At 40.2% G+C, this 18,453-nt stretch overlaps 1 protein-coding gene across 3 annotated transcripts in view; it reads right to left on the reverse strand.

Moving 5' to 3' along the window:
- snx29 (sorting nexin 29) overlaps positions 1-18,453 on the reverse strand; it is a 136,197-nt gene that overhangs the window by 60,375 nt on the left and 57,369 nt on the right. For all 3 annotated transcript variants that reach the window (XR_009785631.1, XM_061755925.1, XM_061755926.1), the window contains exon 15: positions 8,035-8,141. Coding sequence is in view for 2 of the 3 variants with exons in the window: in XM_061755925.1 (XP_061611909.1) it covers positions 8,035-8,141 (107 nt within the window). In the remaining variant the exon portion in view is untranslated. The remainder of the gene's footprint in view (positions 1-8,034; positions 8,142-18,453) is intronic.

Below are 18,453 nucleotides of genomic sequence, written 5' to 3' on the forward strand. Positions count from 1 at the left end.
ATACATACAGACACACACACATATAGGCCAAAGAGGAAAAGACCCAAAGTTCAAAAGCCAGCATCTGTGATGGTATGGGGCTGTGTTAGTGCCAATGGCATGGGTAACTTACACATCTGTGAAGGCACCGTTAATGCTGAAAGGTACATACAGGTTTTGGAGAAGCATATGCTGCCATCCAAGCAACGTCTTTTTCATGGACGCCCCTGCTTATTTCAGCAAGACAATGCCAAACCACATTCTGCACGTGTTACAACAGTGTGGTTTCGTAGTAAAAGAGTGCGGGTACTAGACTGGCCTGCCTGCAGTCCAGACCTGTCTCCCATTGAAAATGTGTGTTGCATTATGAAGCGTAAAATACGACAACGGAGACCCCGGACTGTTGAACAGCTGAAGCTGTACATCAAGCAAGAATGGGAAAGAATTCCACCTACAAAGCTTCAACAATTAGTGTCCTCAGTTCCCAAACGTTTATTGAATGTTGTTAAAAGAAAAGGTGATGTAACACAGTGGTAAACATGACTCTGTCACCGCGTTTTTGGAACGTGTTGCAGCTATAAAAGTCTGAGTTAATGATTATTTGCTAAAAACAATCAAGTTTATCAGTTTGAATATTAAATATCTTGTCTTTGTAGCGTATTCAATTCAATGTAGGTTGAACATGATTTGCAAATCATTGTATTCTGTTTTTATTTATGTCTAACACAACATCCCAACTTCATTGGAATTGGGGTTTGTTATACACACACACACACACACACTTCGAGTGTCAAGTGCCTCAAATTGTCTGACTTCCAAAGTATTGGCATTTCTCTCCCTCAAAATTGACGTGATGGGATTGATCTCCTATTCATTACCGTCAACTCAAAAGCTGTGCTGATCTCAAATCCACACCAATACAATGCTGCCATCTTCTGGAGTCTCTTCGTCATTACAGTTATGTAGAAGTTGAATTTCACAGAAAAGCTGGGCCAGAGCCTCTTCTACACTTAGCCATTGAAAAACAATCCTCGATGAATATATACATTAATGGCAGTAAACAGTTTGATTCTAGTTGACGAATACAAATGTCTACCAGAAAACAACGTGAGTGTAGTTCAGCTTTTCACCGCAAGACACTGTAGGATTTTCTTTTTGTCGTCTCCAAAACAGAGGACAAGTCTGCGCGGAAGCCTTGCGCACTATTTCAAAATGGCTGCCCCAGTAAAAAGATGGGAATAAACAATCATGGATTTTTGTTTTTGGAAGTAAATGCGGCGTGGCAACAGTTGTAGCTCTTGTCAGTATCAAGTAAGTAGTATATTGTTCTTTGAGTCGTTGTGATTCAAATGTGAAAATTCAGATTTGGCCTTCCTCTTTTCCAGTTGCGAGTTGACTCGACTTGCCACGAATCGTTCAAAGCTCGAAGATACATATTTGATGTCTTGCTATATGGGATCAATTGAACCTGATAGGTACACACATAAAGCCTGACCCAGCTGACTAGGCAGAAGGCGGGGTACACCCTGGAGTGGTCCAGTCAATCGAAGTCAAACAACCATTCACACTCACATACACACCAGTGGACAATTTATAGATTCTTCAATGAACCTAACATGCATGTTTTTGGAATGTGGGTGAAAGCCGGACTATCTGGAGAAAACCCAGACAAGCTGTATGGACACACTTGCAATCATGAGCAAACTTGCACTCTTCCGCCATTTTGTTGTTGTTTCTGAAGCATACAAAAGGCTCACAAATAGCATCTGAATAATTGCACTGCGCTGTTATAAAACGAACTGCGCTATTCCAACTCTTGCAGTACCGCGGCCTTTTCATGTGCTCCCCTCACTTCCATTACACAGCAAAGAAAACAGCCAATTTTACGTACATCATGTTCTCTCAGCATCTTGTGATTGTTGTTCTTGTTTCAAATGTTTTTATGGTTAATTGATGAACTTGTAGATCAAAGGGAGAATCCCTACTCCCACTGAAACTTTCTGACCTATATTGCGCTAGCTACCGTTTACTACTACCATGAGACATGAGGGAGACGTACAGTAAGTATGATACGAAACTACATGTGCTGATAATGTAAATGCCGAGTCACAGAATGTTTAATGAAGTCAGATTGCATTAATGGAATACTTGTCAGACATCTGCAGTATGAATTGAATTTGGTCATAACATCTAATGAGTGTGTAATGTGCTCTACAAGCTTAGTGGAACATACTAGAAGACAAAGTCAGCGTTGGTTGGACTGTAAGTACTATGGTTCCTCCACATTTAAAAGCCCATGAAATTTTAGAAATTTAACCAAAGACTCATTGAAGCTTTGACCTCCGAACCTTCACCACGCTTGACATTTCACAGGACGTAAGTATATCTCATGAGACTTTAAGCCCTTGAGTATGTAAATGATTAACTTCACAAGTGTGTTTTGATTCATCAGTTTGTGGGTGCGTATCTGTGTTTTTTCGTGTTCTACCCTTACCATCCTTAATGACAAAAAAGTAAGCTGCAATAACAGTAATATGAGTGATTTTTCGCAGAAGAAAGAGAATAGAGAATGCTTGTGAGTAAGTATTATTGTATTTTCTTGCCATTTGTGTTCAAATATCCGTTGCTTAAAGGCCAAAAGTACTTTGGATGATGACTTTACAAACGCGTTAGCATAGGTTCTGATGTACAAATTCAGGTAATGTCGCCACCGTAGGAACGGAACTGCTGTAAACCAAAGATCCCTGTACACACCACTGAGGAAGTCATGGGCAGACAAAGAGAACTGAGCTTATTACTTCCACCAACTCCTATAAAACCCCACTTGGTGAAGTACCGTATTTTCACGACCATAAGGCGCACTTAAAAGTCTCACATTTTCTCCAAAATGGACGGGGCGCCTTATAATGCGGCACGCCTTATGTGTGCACCGAGTTCCAAAATCTGTAAATGTTGTGTGACTTTGATGAGCGCTCCGCTTGACTGACTGGGAGCATTTCCTGCTGACACGCTGCTTATATAGAGGAAGGCGGACGTGACTGAGGACAGCATGCGGACGTAAAGGGGGAAGGGTGAGCGTGAAGGAGGACGCTAAAGACACGCCCCCAGTAGGTATATAGTTCCGGTATGTGCATCGGTTTGGCTAAGGACCCCCGAAAATGGCACCTACGAAGAGACACGCTTACGAAGCACAGTTTAAAATGCAAGCTATCAGTTACGCGGAGGAACATGGGAATCGAGCAGCCACGAGAGAATTCCAGATCAACGAATCCATGGTTCGCAAGTGGAGGAAGCAGGAAAACGAGCTTCGCCAAGTCAAGAAGACGAAGCAGAGTTTCCGCGGAAATAAGGCGAGGTGGCCTATATATATATATATAAATAATGGTTACAGCACACACTGGTATAGGATACTTGTAGACTTAGAACAGAACCCCATCATAAACTTTATACAGTATAATCAATTTGTGAGTTGAGTATCGATCTACGTTCCTACCCTCACCTATGGTCACGAGCTGTGGGTCGTGACCAAAAGAACAAGATCACGGATACAAGCGGCCGAAATGAGTTTCCTCCGCAGGGTGTCCGGGCTCTCCCTTAGAGATAGGGTGAGAAGCTCGGTCATCCGGGAGGGGCTCAGAGTAGAGCCGCTGCTCCTCCACATCGAGAGGAGCCAGATGAGGTGGCTGGGGCATCTGATTCGGATGCCTCCCGGACGCCTCTCCGGGAATGACCCAGGACACGCTGGACAGACTACGTCGCTCGGTTGTCCTGGGAACGCCTCGGGATCCCCCCGGAAGAGCTGGATGAAGTGGCTGGGGAGAGGGAAGTCTGGGCGTCCCTGCTAAAGCTACTGCCCCTGCGACCCGATCTCAGATAAGCGGTAGAAAATGGATATGGATATGCTGTAGCATAGCAAGCATTCAGACACATTTTATCCAAAATATTTTTTTTAACTTTTCATGACTTTTCAAAGACCTCTAATAGTTGTGTGATCATTTCAAGTGTGAGTTTGCATCAGTTAATTCTCTAATTGTTTCATTTATTTTCATAAGACTCCAAAAGTTCAAAAGAAATCAATTCAAAAGCACTATGGATAACCCACTGGCTGTTCATCATCAGGGAAAACTAGTTGCACACAGACATTTAAAATTTTATTATTGACTTCAAAAAAGGGCTCAAAAAAATATATCTAATAAGCTATAACTGCTCAAGCGGAAAATTGGATTTTTAAATTCATCAGGCACAATTAGGTGTTCAATTTCTCACTTAGATATTCTCTAGGGGTCCAACGTGTTGAACCAGTACCCTTCCAAATTACAAGATGGCCAAATTACATCATGAGCCAAAGAGTCTCCATGCTTCTGCAATTTAAGGTAAACCAAAATGTTTTTGTCACCTTTCATGACATGGCCAATACACAGTATTTTTCTTGTAGGCAAAAAATTCCTTGAAGATCCAGATTACTTGCTTTGTGTTGCTTCCCATGTTATAATGTACTTTGTTTTGTTTTTATTCCATATTTTTCTAAATGGTCTTCATAAGGGATTCACGAAAGACTGTCATCATCTCTCTATTGCCTTGAGTTGCAAAATTCTACCCTTGTTTTCTTTCTGTGCATGAATCCGTCTTTGTCATTTCATATTTTTATCCCTTCCTCATCGTCTCTAATTTGAGACAGGTGCCGATGCACTGGGAATATGTTACCATGCCCTCCTATTCAAATAGCTTTTGAAAAAGCACTTTGATCACACACCCGTGCAGGTCAGGCGGGATTTAGCACATCTGGCGGATGCGCGTGCACGTGAACACATCACCTGCATTTTATATCATTTTGTAAGTGTCAATGTTGAGGCGTGAAGCTGAAAGAAAGGTGACAAAAGTGAGAGAGGAGCATGTGAACTTCCAAAAGCTATTCAGATTATTATATTGAGTGCAGCCAACATGGGATAAAAATGTATTTACTGTCAGGTAAAGTACCACGTACCTTTGCCTTTCCATTCTATACTCTACCTTTCAAATTTGGGTTTTGGAAGAGGTTAAGATATGTCAAGAAAGAAATAATCAGCACTCTGGTACATCACACCACTTATTTAATAATTGACTGGCCAGTACAAACTGCTTTGACCAGTCCTTCATTTTAACCCCCTTCAGGTGTCCTTGTGTTCTGTCTGATAGTAGAGAACGGACTTTAAGAGGATGCAGGGAAAAGAGCACCGAGCACCCAGAGAACTGGCTCAAATATTAAAAAGTCAACATCAGTGGGATACATAAATGGCATTGAACAGAGCCGGCTCATAAACACAGCTGTGTTTCCCTGGTAAATGAAGGCAAACAGTCCAATATTTATCTGAGTCTGGCAGGCCTCATTAGAAACCAACAAACCTCAATGTGACATTTTCGAAAAATCAATACTGTGGTCAGTCAGATTTTTTGGGTGCTCGTTTCCAGAAAACTGTTGACAGGTACTGCTGGAAATCACATCATTTATGAATTATCACACAGGCAAAGAAACAAAGCTCAGGCAGAAACGTATAGTATACTGGAGGTGATGGTGCACCTGCAGGGATTTGAAGTGGAAGAAAACATGGAATTGTGCCCAACCCCATATTGTTCCCACAAAAACGTAAGCATGGAATTCTCTAAAGTATCTTTGGAAAGCTGGGTACATACTGAAAATCAGGACATACAGTATTTGAGCTTTTCCCCTCCATCCCTCGAAAGCAAATGCCAGATTCTCGGATGTCTCTGAAAGATTATTCTGAGTCATCTGACGAGTGGTGTGGGGTGTGTTAAGAGTGGTGGGTGTGTCAGAAGTCTGGATGAGAAAGTCCATGTAAATAAAAAGCACTTAAGGTCAGGTGCTTAAAAAAAGGACGTAAACAAGAACAGGGGAATCAGGCCCTAAGAGCAGTAAGCAGAGTTTTTAAAAATCAGCTCATATGTTAAAAATTGGTACGTGAGATGGAACTAACTGAGGAGTGAGGAACACATTGGCACCATTATTCTATAGGCCAAATCTATAGGACAATATTGTAATATGTATTAAGCATTGATTGTCTCCAGTCCTTTTTTATTTCGTATTTTGCTGTAATTTAAGTACCCGTATTGGAGCTACATTAACTTTCACTGCGTGTCAAAGTTTTAAAACACCTAAATTTGTCCTTTTTTTAAAATTGAAATTCAAGCAGTTCAAGTCCAATGAATAGCTTGATGGTACAAATTAAGATAAGTAGTGAAATGCCAGAGGTTTAAAAAAAAAATAATAATAATAAAAGGTAACGTTACCCAAAACTGAAAAATAATCTACATTTAAGTAATATACAGAACAAGCACAGTCTCCAGACTTTAACCCCATCGAGCTAATTTGGGATGAAATGGACAAAAGAGGGCATAAAAAGCAACCTACAAGTGCCACACATTTATTGGAACTTCTGGGAAGAACTTTCTGAAGAATATTTGATTTCCATTGTAGAACGAATGCCACGAGTGTGTTCAGCTGCTATAGCTGCCTCAGGTGGCTACTTTAATGACTGAAAAGTAAATTGATTTGATGGTTTCTTTTCTAACTTGAATTGTTTATTCGTTCTGTGCTTTCATTTCAGAGTACAAGGAGACATTTTACTGTTGAAATGCAAGGCAACGTGTTAAAAAACAGGGATAAGAAAAGTTCTCACTTGCTGTTACCAATGCCTGACTGGCATCTTGCCTCTTTATACTCTTTCCTCGTTATCTTGACTCTCTGTCAGAGGGAAATTGTGACTGACAGCCAGGCAAATGAACAAATAAGTAGGTAAACGCCATTAAATATGAACAACATATGTGCATAAATAAATGAAAGCCTAGATGGGGCAAAAACAAGGAGAAAGTAAATTATAACGCACCGGATTAATTAATCACATCCAGAACACATAATATAGACCCATATAAGCATAGTCTCTGTAAATCTAGCACATCAGTGGTCCTTCTCGCAGTGAATAGAACACGTAATTAACCATGTATATGGTAATATTATACCCAGTAACCTAATTAAAATACACTGCAAACAACATTACACAAGTGCAACCATCCACAAGTAATGGAATAACAACAGTCCCAAAGAAGGCTGCTGACAGTAATATGATTGCGCTAATTTGAAAATAACTGCATTATGACTAAATGAGCATTTGAGCCATCACAAAAATAAATAAAAGCAATGCCATCCTGGCATAAATATCACACATAACCAGTATGTTGATATTCTCTTAAAACATCCCTTTGTATGTGCTAAAAGCTATTTGGTACGTGAAAAGAGCAATTGTGTGTTGAGTGATAATTTGACTGTATTATGCTTTTTTCCCCACAATTTAAAACAGTTCCCAGGCATTTCGATAACAGGTCAGTGACATTTCTTTTGTCACAATCAAGAATTATTCTTACACTCTTTCCTAGCACATGTTGATGGGCCTGCTTTGTCTCAAGTGACTGTATCACCCACCACAGATGCTGCTGGTGCCACGACGACTCAAGCTTTCAAACCAAGACAACTGGGGCCGCAGCCCTGGCATTATGATGAAAGAGACTTCTACGTGTGGTAGTTGAGCCCAGACTGTTGAAAAAAATAATAATCTTGTGCATAATAGTGCTTCTGCATAATAGTGTTTCAGACTGTATAGCGGCTATGGCTTAAAGTAGCTCTGGATTGTTACCCAGCCTAACTGATGACGTCATGGGCGGAGTAGCACGGTGTGGGGGCAGTTATAATGTAAATTACGCCCAATTTTATGTAACAGCATGGCAGAAGTGGCTCACATATGCATTTTCCGAATTAGGTAGCAAACAAAAGATTTACTTGGTTGTTTAATTTCACCCTTGCAGGCACTCCAGAGACCCAAATAAGTGTATTCCACCAATTAAAGCAAATTTTCCAAAATATGTCCCATTTAAGAATTTTAAAATGTGACTTCATCAAGGTTTTAAAGGTGGTTTAAGCCTGCCTCCATCCTTTTACATAGTACTAGTACATAAGTAAGTCGGTAGTGAGCGGTAACAAGAAGAAGAAAAAAAAAAAGCACTCACCTCTATGAGTTTACGTTCATAGCTGGCTGCCAACTCCTCGATGTCGCCCATGCATTTACTCTGAGGGGCAGGGGTGCTCTCTTCACTCGTCGGCAATACTGACAGAGCTGCACGAGACAGAAAAACATTGCGGGCACATTTGAGAAAATTTAAAAATAAAATAAAACAGCAACCACGCAGAGTTTTCCCCGCCTTTTGCCCAAAGTTCACTGGGGTAGGCTCTAGCTCACCTATTGAGGAAAAGCTCAGAAAAAGAAAATAAACTGAATGAGATGATGAACAAATATAGCACACACTTGGAGGAAGGACTCTGTCCCTGACAATTACAGTGAAAGCCAGATTTCCACCAATGCTTCTCTCAGTTACCTTGTAACACTTGCAGCTGCTTGACTCTATTGATCAAGATTCAAGTGAATGATGCGCACAGGGAACAGGTCTGTATAATACACATGCTACCAGCCTCTCAAGGGCCTCCACTCCCAGTTCCACTGAATTAATGTCACACAGGGGAAAAAAAAAAAAAAGAGTCACACACACAATCGCGCAGGGCTCTACGAGCAAACACTCAAAGATGTTTAAGTACAAAAATCCTCTTTTTCTTTGTACGTACACAATGCCACAATGTAAGTCACCACTCAAGCACACTCTTTTCCCTTCCTGTCATTTCTATTAAGATGATAAATGTACCTCTGACTCCATTGCCTCTTCTACGCAGACTTTCCTCTCAGACAGAGCTTATTGTTTCTTTGTACTACTGAAGCTCGCTCACAGGCTTAAGTCATCATGGCAGCGCCTAAAGCATTGTTTCTAAGCTCATAAACATCAACTAATAGGGTTCCCTCTGTGGAAAAAAAAAAAAAAAAAAAAAAAAAAAGAACAATACGACTTGGCAGAAATATGAGCGCTCTGTTTTCGCAGAGGAGGAGGTGAGCAACGGTTTGATTGGATTTTCAGCACCACAGAAGAAAATTAACTTTGGAATTTCGACATCAACGCACCCCGCTGACACAGACAGACATGCCGGAGCTTGAAGGCAGAGATGGAAAGACACGCTCGGAGAGCGGAGAAAATTAGGTAACTTAAAATAAATGTTACTTAGCAGTGCTGTCAGTTATACTATATCATAGTGAGGACTGCGCCTAATATGTTACCTAGTTAGCCAAACTACTACAAGTGAGGAAATGGGCAGAATAAAAGGATCGAGTGTCAAATATTGATTGTGTGGAACTGATTGTTGATTAGTTATTGTCTCCCAGCAATTGAGGTTAAAAGGAATGGAATATTCTCTCACTTTTAAGAAACCACCACGCCCAAGGAAAAACAACCAATCAGACAGAGGTGTGATTGATAAGGCGTCATTGATTCTCATGCGCTCACATCCCTTCGGCTTCCACTGTTAGTAGTTCCGTTGGACTTGAGGAGCTTTGCTAAATCTATGGCCTAATCTCCACCTGCAGTTAGCAACAAAGGTTTCAAAGAAAAGAAAAGAAATTCGAGAGATCCTGAGACAAAACATAAGCGAATAAGGGAGCTGACTTTCAGAGGTGGAGGGGCCACAGGCAGCTGAAAGGATTCAAAACCATTGCGCAATTACCAACATTTTTGCTCGACAGGTAAATTTATCACCTCTTTTTAATTTTAAATTGTTTCTACATTCCCAAAAATACAACTTAAAACCTATAACATTTAGTGTAAAATAGTGTAAACTCTATTGTAAATCAGTCATACTACCAAATTAACTAAAGTTGACTTGTTTGCAGTGTACATCACATACAATGCATGTCTGGTGCACATCAGCGAGGGGCGTGGCTTTGGTTAGAGACTCCAGGAAGTGAGGTTACATTCAAATCTCGCCAGCAGGTTTGAAACGCCAAACTCCCTCTTTATGTGTTCCAGGAAAATGTAGTCAAATTGCCATTCCTGCTCGGAACATCTCTTAGCGTGGTGCACAAGACACCACTAATCGGCTGTCCGTATTAAGTGATGCTGACAAACAAGAAAGAGAGAAGGTGTGTGTGTGTGCGTATGAATGTGTGTGATAGGGGTGGGGATGACACCACAGATGTTTCTGGCTAAAAGAAATTGGGCTGACAGCTGGTGTGTAATAACAAAACTAACTGAGCGTCATTCCCCAACAGCTGTGTTGTGCGCCATGAAATGTCGGGCTGTCCGTGATCAATGTGTTGCATCGGGATCACCAAGTGTACAAGTGTACAAGTGTGTGTTTGTGTGAGTGCGGCTGCATCTCATGAGTGCTCACCTGAGTGTTTCCACCCCTCGAGACATTGGTCTAACTTGAGTGTGATAATGAGCTCCTCTCGAGTGGGCATCCACAAAGAAAATTGTCTCAGAAATAGGTAGAACACAGCAATGTATCATAGCAACAGAAGGACAAAGTTTCAAGCTGTAAACTCATCCATCCATCCATCCATCCATCTTCTGTCGCGCTCATCCTCACGAGGGACACAGGCTGATTATGGGCGAGAGGCAGGGTCCAGCCAACCGCAGGGCACATCGAGACAAACAACCATTCACATTCGCAATCACACCTACGGACAATTTAGAGTCTTCAATTAAACTCACGCATGTTTCTGGAAAGGGGAGTAGCCGGAGAAAACCCACACAGCAAACTAAACTAAACTAACTAAATAATACATAAATAATACATATATTAAAACATACAGTTTAGCTGGCCTGGGCAGACTCTTCCCAACACTGATTTATAAAAAAGGATGTCTACATTATTTCATTGGTGAGTGAATTTTATTACCTAACTGTCCTTTATATATGAAAGAAACTAAACACACTTCTTAACATGGAAAATGGCAATAAATAGCGCATCAATTTTTGTTACGAAAACTTAAATCAACTTCAGATGAAGTAGAAAGACCAACGAATGATTAAACCAAGAGGCCGATAAAACCAGCTGCAGGACAGAAGACTTACGGAAAGAGCAAAGTAAATAAACACCATTAATCCACCTTCAGGCGCTGTCTAAATCTGTTCAGGCAGGTCTACTTTATTTATGCTTTCACATTTAAATGCACATGCCAAAGTTAAGTAACTCTAGATGACTAATTATTGTTGAGGAAGTTGAGCATATCAACAACAGTCGTACAGTTGAAAACACACAATATGGGACAGACGACGCTTTGATTCCTTTCCAGTTCTATGTTAGCGCGTTTAGGCAGCAGACGAATTGGCTGCACAGTGAAATCCGTTGTGGCTGTATTGCCGCCAGATGATAAGAACATTGCCGATTGGCTTTAAATTCTCAGGACAGAGTTATTCAAACCATTAATTGATTATAGATGTGATAAATCCTGCCACACCTCAGGAACAACCAAGTACAAAAGAGAGTAGATTGTTAAGTGGAACAAAGACACAAAAAGCAAGCAAGAAGGTCATTAATGGGGGCCACAGATTACTTCCCACAAGGTTATTCCCCTCTCAACCGGAGTTGAAACAAAAGGAGAAACTAACAATAGATTATTTCGAGTGGTAGATTTTCTTTTACTGTAACCCCAAAAAAGCAGAGTAGGCGGGAAGGCATCACAGCAAGTTTTCATTGAGCAGCCTGCAGGTCAAGACATCAAGAGAGCGCAACTGTGACCAATACTGATGACATTTTCTGCCTGTTGACACGAGCCGGACATACACGCACAGAAAGATGAGAGGAGACACCTTGATTCAGTTTGACCTCTTGAGTCATCGCACATGCAGCAGCTGATCAGATGAAGAATCCCCACAGTCAAAAACCATGACAACCTAAAAATCCTTCCGTGCTACCAACCAAAGGAACACAAATTATTTTTTCAAAAATTAGGATCCAGAATAGCACGGAAAACCTTTTATGGAAGTACTGTAAATTGCAGACTTACATTCCATCCATGCTTTTTTAATGCAAATACGCTGGAAACTCAAAAGTAAAACAACTGAGGTCCCACAATTTAGAATTCAACAACCCGTTTGACATTTTGTGGCTATAAAGTTCCACAAAATTTGAGGATTCAAACCGCCCTCATGCATGAAATCACACGAGACCTCAGCTTGGCCAACAACATCAAAAGATTCATTCTGGGGTTACATTTTGCTTTTTCTTGGTTTTTTTTTTTTTTTTTTATTTTTTTTCTTTTTATTTTTTTTTAAAGGCTATTTTGCAAGCTGCAAGGGTTGTAAAGAGAGGACAAATATGAGGTGTACACTGGAGGGTACTCATTCAAAGCAAAATGCTTCATCACATTCTATGCATGTTAACATGATGAATGTTCTATGGCATTTACATTCTACTATTGACATTGGTTAATTTTTTTTTTTTATGCTCATGTGACAATCGAAAAAGTATTTTACCTGCACCCCAGGGGAGGCTAGAGCACATTACATTGCTGTATACGTAGCAAAAGTCAGGCAAGAAGAAGAGTACTTCACTGCTTTCGCATAGCAGTGTTCAGGGAAATAGTGTTTTATACTTTCTTCAACAATGGGAACTAGAAATACAATGTCCCCATATGAGGATATACGGCTTCAAGGTTAGAAACAGCGCACAATGAACTCGTTTGTGCAGCGGTGTAAGAATACATGCTCATAGTACAGTGTCCCCCTGCTATATTGCGGTTCATCCTATGCATGTGGGACTGGACTGTATACCCTGGGACTAGCAGGGGTCCATTGCAGTTTAATGGAGGAATGTCGATTTTGACACACTAACGTGTGTGAAAGCAGACAGAACTCGTTCAAGTGAGCCATTGTCCTGTCCGTAGCTCCCTCAGATAAATGCATGCCAGCATCTGAGGTGCACAAAGGGCTGCGGGTAGTGAAACGCTGGTGTTAAACTTTATTCATTCATCTTTTCTCTTCCCTACGACTTGATTTCCGATTTCTCTTTTTTGTGTGTTTCTCATCTCCAATCCCTTATTTCCACCTTATCAATCATTCACTGCTGTTCTATTAAACTTGGCAGCACACTGCGTCGTGGTGCATCAGCGGTCCCATGTCACTAATCATGCATATGGGGAAGGCCAGCCAATTTCCACCATGAATACTTGTTTTGCACAGAAAGGTACATGCAACACACACGCTAAATTAATCTGTTTTTCATTATAAAATGACAGGACTGAATACAAGAAGAAAGGGCAAAACCATATTTAACAAAGGAACACTAGCAATCAAAAACACACGCGCGCGCCCATACACAACGCTGGTTTAATCACGCAGACAGGCCGTGCATTGTTGATGGGCTGGCTAGGGAGCAGGCAGGCAGCTGGCTTGAGTTAATTAACTAGTGCTAATCAAAAGCAATCTTCTTTGATTTTCTAATCGTTCATAGTTCATTTCTCGCGTTCCCCTCCCTCAGATAACAGCAGCCTTTTGTGTGTGTTGCGGAAGTACATAAGCGAAGGGGAGACCAGCCTGGCTTGCTCCTATTACACAAGACAACAAGCACAAGGGGCAAAAGTTGCACAAGAAATTCTCAGAGCTAATGTTGTGTGTGTGTTTTTGTTAGACTTTACACCGATCTGATCACACTGATCGGTATGGGCCGATAATTAGCATTTTATGCCGATCGGCTTTAATGTCATAATTCACCGATCCCATCACCGCAAAGAACATTTACTCCGCATCAAGGAAAAAATTGCGGACAGCTTTCATAGGCCACGTAAAATGACATGGCGGGCTGGATCTGGCCTGCAGGCCTTGAGTTTGAAACCTATGATTTAGCATTTTCAATGAACATACCATCCAAGTTTTGGGAATGTGGGAGGACGACGGGGGCGGGAAAAAAAATACATGCAAATCAATATCCCGGGCCTAAATTTAATTTGCAGCAGTCATCATTCATTTTGTTTCTCACTGGTACAAAGTGGCAAATTAATGTGACAACAAGAAAGCTGCACTATTCAAAATCGATACTCATGTGACTTGGGAGAACTTGAAAATGCTTCGAGTGTGGAGGCTCACAATAATTCATTTCTCCATCAGGGATTAACAAACAAATTAGAAAATGTGTTTCCCGGTTATCAACACATTGCCGCCACTCTAATGCCTTCATTTGGCTGCTGTTATGTTCATTTTAGGACTGAAGACAAATATGTTTGAGTTACACTGACTAAAGAAAACAGTATTTGTTTTCGTAGTGGTTAAATTGGTCTGCCATTGTGCCCAAAAGAGCAGCTCAAGGGCAAAAGCAAAAAACAAAAGCGAAAACAAAACAGAAATAATTGGTATAATACCCAATACATAATACACTGTTCATAGACCATTTAACTAAATTATGCATTAAGAATACAGGAAATGGACAACTTTTCTCTGTTGTTGTGAAATCTGCCAGAAAATCCTCCCAACAGATGGAGGATTTGCACTTTGGCCATCGATGCATTCTATGCAGTGTAGTTTATGGTTATTGTGCCTGCCACACAGTCGGAGGTTTCGGGTTCGAATCTCAGCTCGTTTTCAACCGCATTTTAAAAACAAGCAAGTTAAATAAAAAGTGCCTCCTAGGTATGAATGTGAGTGGGAATTGTTGTTTGTCGTGCCTCTCACCCAAAGACAGCTGAGATGGGCTCCAACTCACCCATGACCCTGAAGTGACTGATAAAGTTAGATACTGAATCCAGGATCTGCATTTATAAATACTATATGTACAAATTCTCCTCCGACTGGAGACCCTAAACATGTCATACACACGTCTTCACTTGCTTTCTTCTCACTACAATATAATTTGTGCTTCGATTGTAATTACTCGCATTACCTTCAAGACTCCATTTGCTCTATTCTCATCTTCTGTTCCCACACTTCAACAGTGACCCAGTTTCCTCACGGGGATTATTAAAGTTTCATTTTATCATCTGCTCTAATCTGAAGCTTACCGCCTTTATTTAAACTTCACGCCTCCCAGCGTGACGAGAGTCACGCGGATGCTTTTGATGGAAAAGATAAGATGGGAGGCTGCTCGCACACGGGAGGGGTGCGAGATCAATATTGGGATTATGCATAGTGACATGAGTTACTAAATATTAATGGCGAAGGTGAAGGTGTGTAGCATCATCGAATATTCACATAATCTGAGGGACAACAAAACTGATTACAGTATGCATGTGTCTTTTCACATGAAGAGAACCAATTACGAGTTAACAGGTCACAGAGCTACATGCGATTCATTGCAGTTGTTGCTCTTGATTTAGTTTGTGATGTGAAACACAATCTGTGAATTTCAATTTGTTCTTCTTACAAAACATTATTGAAACAGAATAATTGTCAAGCACAAGCAAATCCTTGTTGATTTGTTGCATCACGGTAGCTGATGTATTCCGCTGCTATTCATTGTAAATGTCAACGTTAGCCATTAAGTTAGCTTTTAAGGAAGGGAAGGTAGGGAAATGCTCAAATTACTCACAAATAGTGGAACCTCTAAAATCCAACGCAATCTGATCAAGGACACTCATCATCCTCAGATTTGGAATCAGATGTTTTGCTCCAAGGTCAAATGGTCATATTATAGAACCTTTATTAATTATAATGGCAATATTCCATTTTCACAATCTTAATTGGCATACAAGTGTAAAAATATGTTACCCACTAATGATAAAACTAAAACTAATGAAACTAACAAAATACATACAAAACTAAGTGTAAAAATATGTTGACTGATAAAACAGTCTTAAAAGAGACGAAAATGAAAAAGAAAAAATATATATATCACAAATTAATACAGTTCTTAAAATGGCTGCGATATGCTTCTGTTAAAATACTCTAAGGGTCAAGAATTACAGTACACAGGTATATCAACCTTTTTTGTTTAGGGGGCGGTCTCTTGCCAATGAGCCACTACCCCCTGTGCCCCCCACTATAGCGTTTGGCATGACGGAGTTGTTTTAAACCCTTAATCAGAATTTTACTTTCAGAAAATTAAGAGCACAGATTTAAAAAAAAAATTAAAAAAAGTCAAAACATTGACTTCACTTCATTACCAAGCCGCCAAATTACACATCAGTTAGTGAGCAGATCCACATGACAGCGGACACAGGGCCACGCAAATACCCCCAATGCTGTTAGTCAAAATGAATCTGTGTTGGTTAGGTTTTAACTTTGACATGATACTGGTTTTTAGTGTGCAGTCCGATTGTTGCTTACTAATAAAAGAAAATGGCGGATCTTTGCTCAGTCAAGTCTTGGGTGGAGAAACTTAATGTGGTGCCGGTACGAATTCAATTAGCCCAACGGGCCATAATCCAAATGCTGTGCTTGCGGACATTACAGTATATCTGAAAAAGGCAGTTCACAAAAAAATGCATTACTGTACTTTGTTATGTAATTTCACACTTGGTGGGTGGCCAAGCACTGAAGAGTCCCAAATATGTTTGCACATGTAATTAAACTATTTTTTTTCCATAAAATGTCCCCTTTAATGTCAAATATTGTAGGCGTAGTGTAAAGGTGGATTGCGCCTCATTTTTAACATTCCTAGCACTTACATAACTGTAAGAAGTAAATAGTAAATGAGTCTACAATTTACTATTGTAGACTAATTTTATCGATTTTATCGGCCTGATCGGTATCGACCGATATTTAGCATTTTATGCTGATCGGCTTTAATGTCATAATTCGCCGATTCGATCAATGTCCACAAAAGACATTTACTCCGCGTCGCGATCGTGCACAGTATATTTGAATCCAAAACCTAGTTTATTTTTAGCCTTGTCGCTTGTCTTTTGACGTAGTACTGTAAATATCTGCAGGCCAATAAAGTTATTTTAAAAAAAAATAAAAATTTAAAAAAACATCGGCGGTGTGGAACAGACAACACGTCTGAGACAGACAACACGTAATGCCCGGCTCAGACTACAAGACAAATTTGCTCTTTCACGATTGGACTATGTCAGACTACTGCAATAAAATCTTGTATTCCGATACCACCGCATCCCGTTTTTTACGATCACTGGGCTTATCTTGTCAACTCAAATGCGACCGGCTACACTCGTTACCGTGGTGACGACAACATGAGTGGATCGCGGCGACTGTATTATAAGGACAAAATGGGGAAAAACGTGTGTTGGTGGTCACCGGTGCTCAGTAAATAGGACGTTCGTTTAAGGCTTCCTTAAATTATGTTCCCATACTTCTATACGATACGGCTCGCAAGCAGGCAAAAAAACGTTATGTAGCCTAGCAAGCTACTGGTAGCACGTAAACATGCCACCGTTCTGTCGAATCATGCTCTAAAGTTTCGGTGTGGGTTAAGGAATTTAATTACAATAAAGTAATTACAGTAAGTTAGCACCCATTATTTCTGTCATGTTGTAATGTTGGTTTGACCTGACTGATTAGAATACACGATCTTTATGGAGCCAAGGAACATATTTTACAATTGAAAAATCTCACGGCACACCAACAAACAAAAATGCCACAAAGTGGATACATTAATTACTGTATTTACTTCCTGCCATCTAATAGAAGACCATTCATTTGTTCTGTCCGTCACTATGCCTCACTGGCATAAATAGAGGAACAAAGATACATTATTTATTGTAAATATAATTTTTGGCGCAATTAAGTACACAAGTGTATATTCAGTAAATGAAGAGGTCATTTAAATGGACACATTCCTCAATCTTGTGATTGGTTATTGTTTTTTGTTTTTTTTCAAATTCGGTGATCGGCCCCAGAAATCCTGATCGTGTAACCCCTAGTAAATTGCAAAAATAAAACCAACCTTGGCCCTTCAAAAGACAAACAACAAAGACTAAAAAAACGTGGCAATAAACACTTTGTGAAATGAATTTTACTGTCAGAATTTCCACCTTCACAAGAGCCTTCGTGCCTCTATTTAACAGAACGGTTCACTTTGAACAGCAGCTTGATGTCTTCTTCTTTTTACTGTACTCTGGCATGGTTAAGCAATAAGACCAGTTTCTATCGTTGTCTTTTCGTTCACTGAACCATGAAGAATAGAAGACCAATGTGTGCAAGCAGGTATTCATGTGCAAGCAATGTAAGCAAACCAAATAAATACTCCTTTGATCAAAATAAATTATTGTGGAAAAAAAACTAATCTGTGACCCAAAAATGTCTCCGCTGGAAAGCATTGCAGTTCAATCTGTTGCAACCTATTAAAAGCGTTATTAAGTATTCAAAGACAGCGCACACACACCGACACAATTTACTTTTAGCGAACCTATTGCATGCAAAATGCATGTCCGTTTACTTGCGTGTGGTGTGTTCATCCATGTACTTACAAATTGAAACAAGCACACAACGTGCAGCCATGTGAGGGGCTGACAAAAAAAATCTCGTAACGCTGCATGCAAGCTTGCATTTATGTTTAGCAATGAATGAAATACTGAGTGTGCCTGCATGGAAATTCGACTGTTTTACATGAAGATGACATGTTGTTTCCGTGGTCAAGAGAAGTGCTTATATAAG

The sequence above is a fragment of the Phyllopteryx taeniolatus genome, chromosome 19, assembly GCF_024500385.1.
Source record: "Phyllopteryx taeniolatus isolate TA_2022b chromosome 19, UOR_Ptae_1.2, whole genome shotgun sequence".
NCBI classification, from domain to species: Eukaryota; Metazoa; Chordata; class Actinopteri; order Syngnathiformes; family Syngnathidae; genus Phyllopteryx; species Phyllopteryx taeniolatus.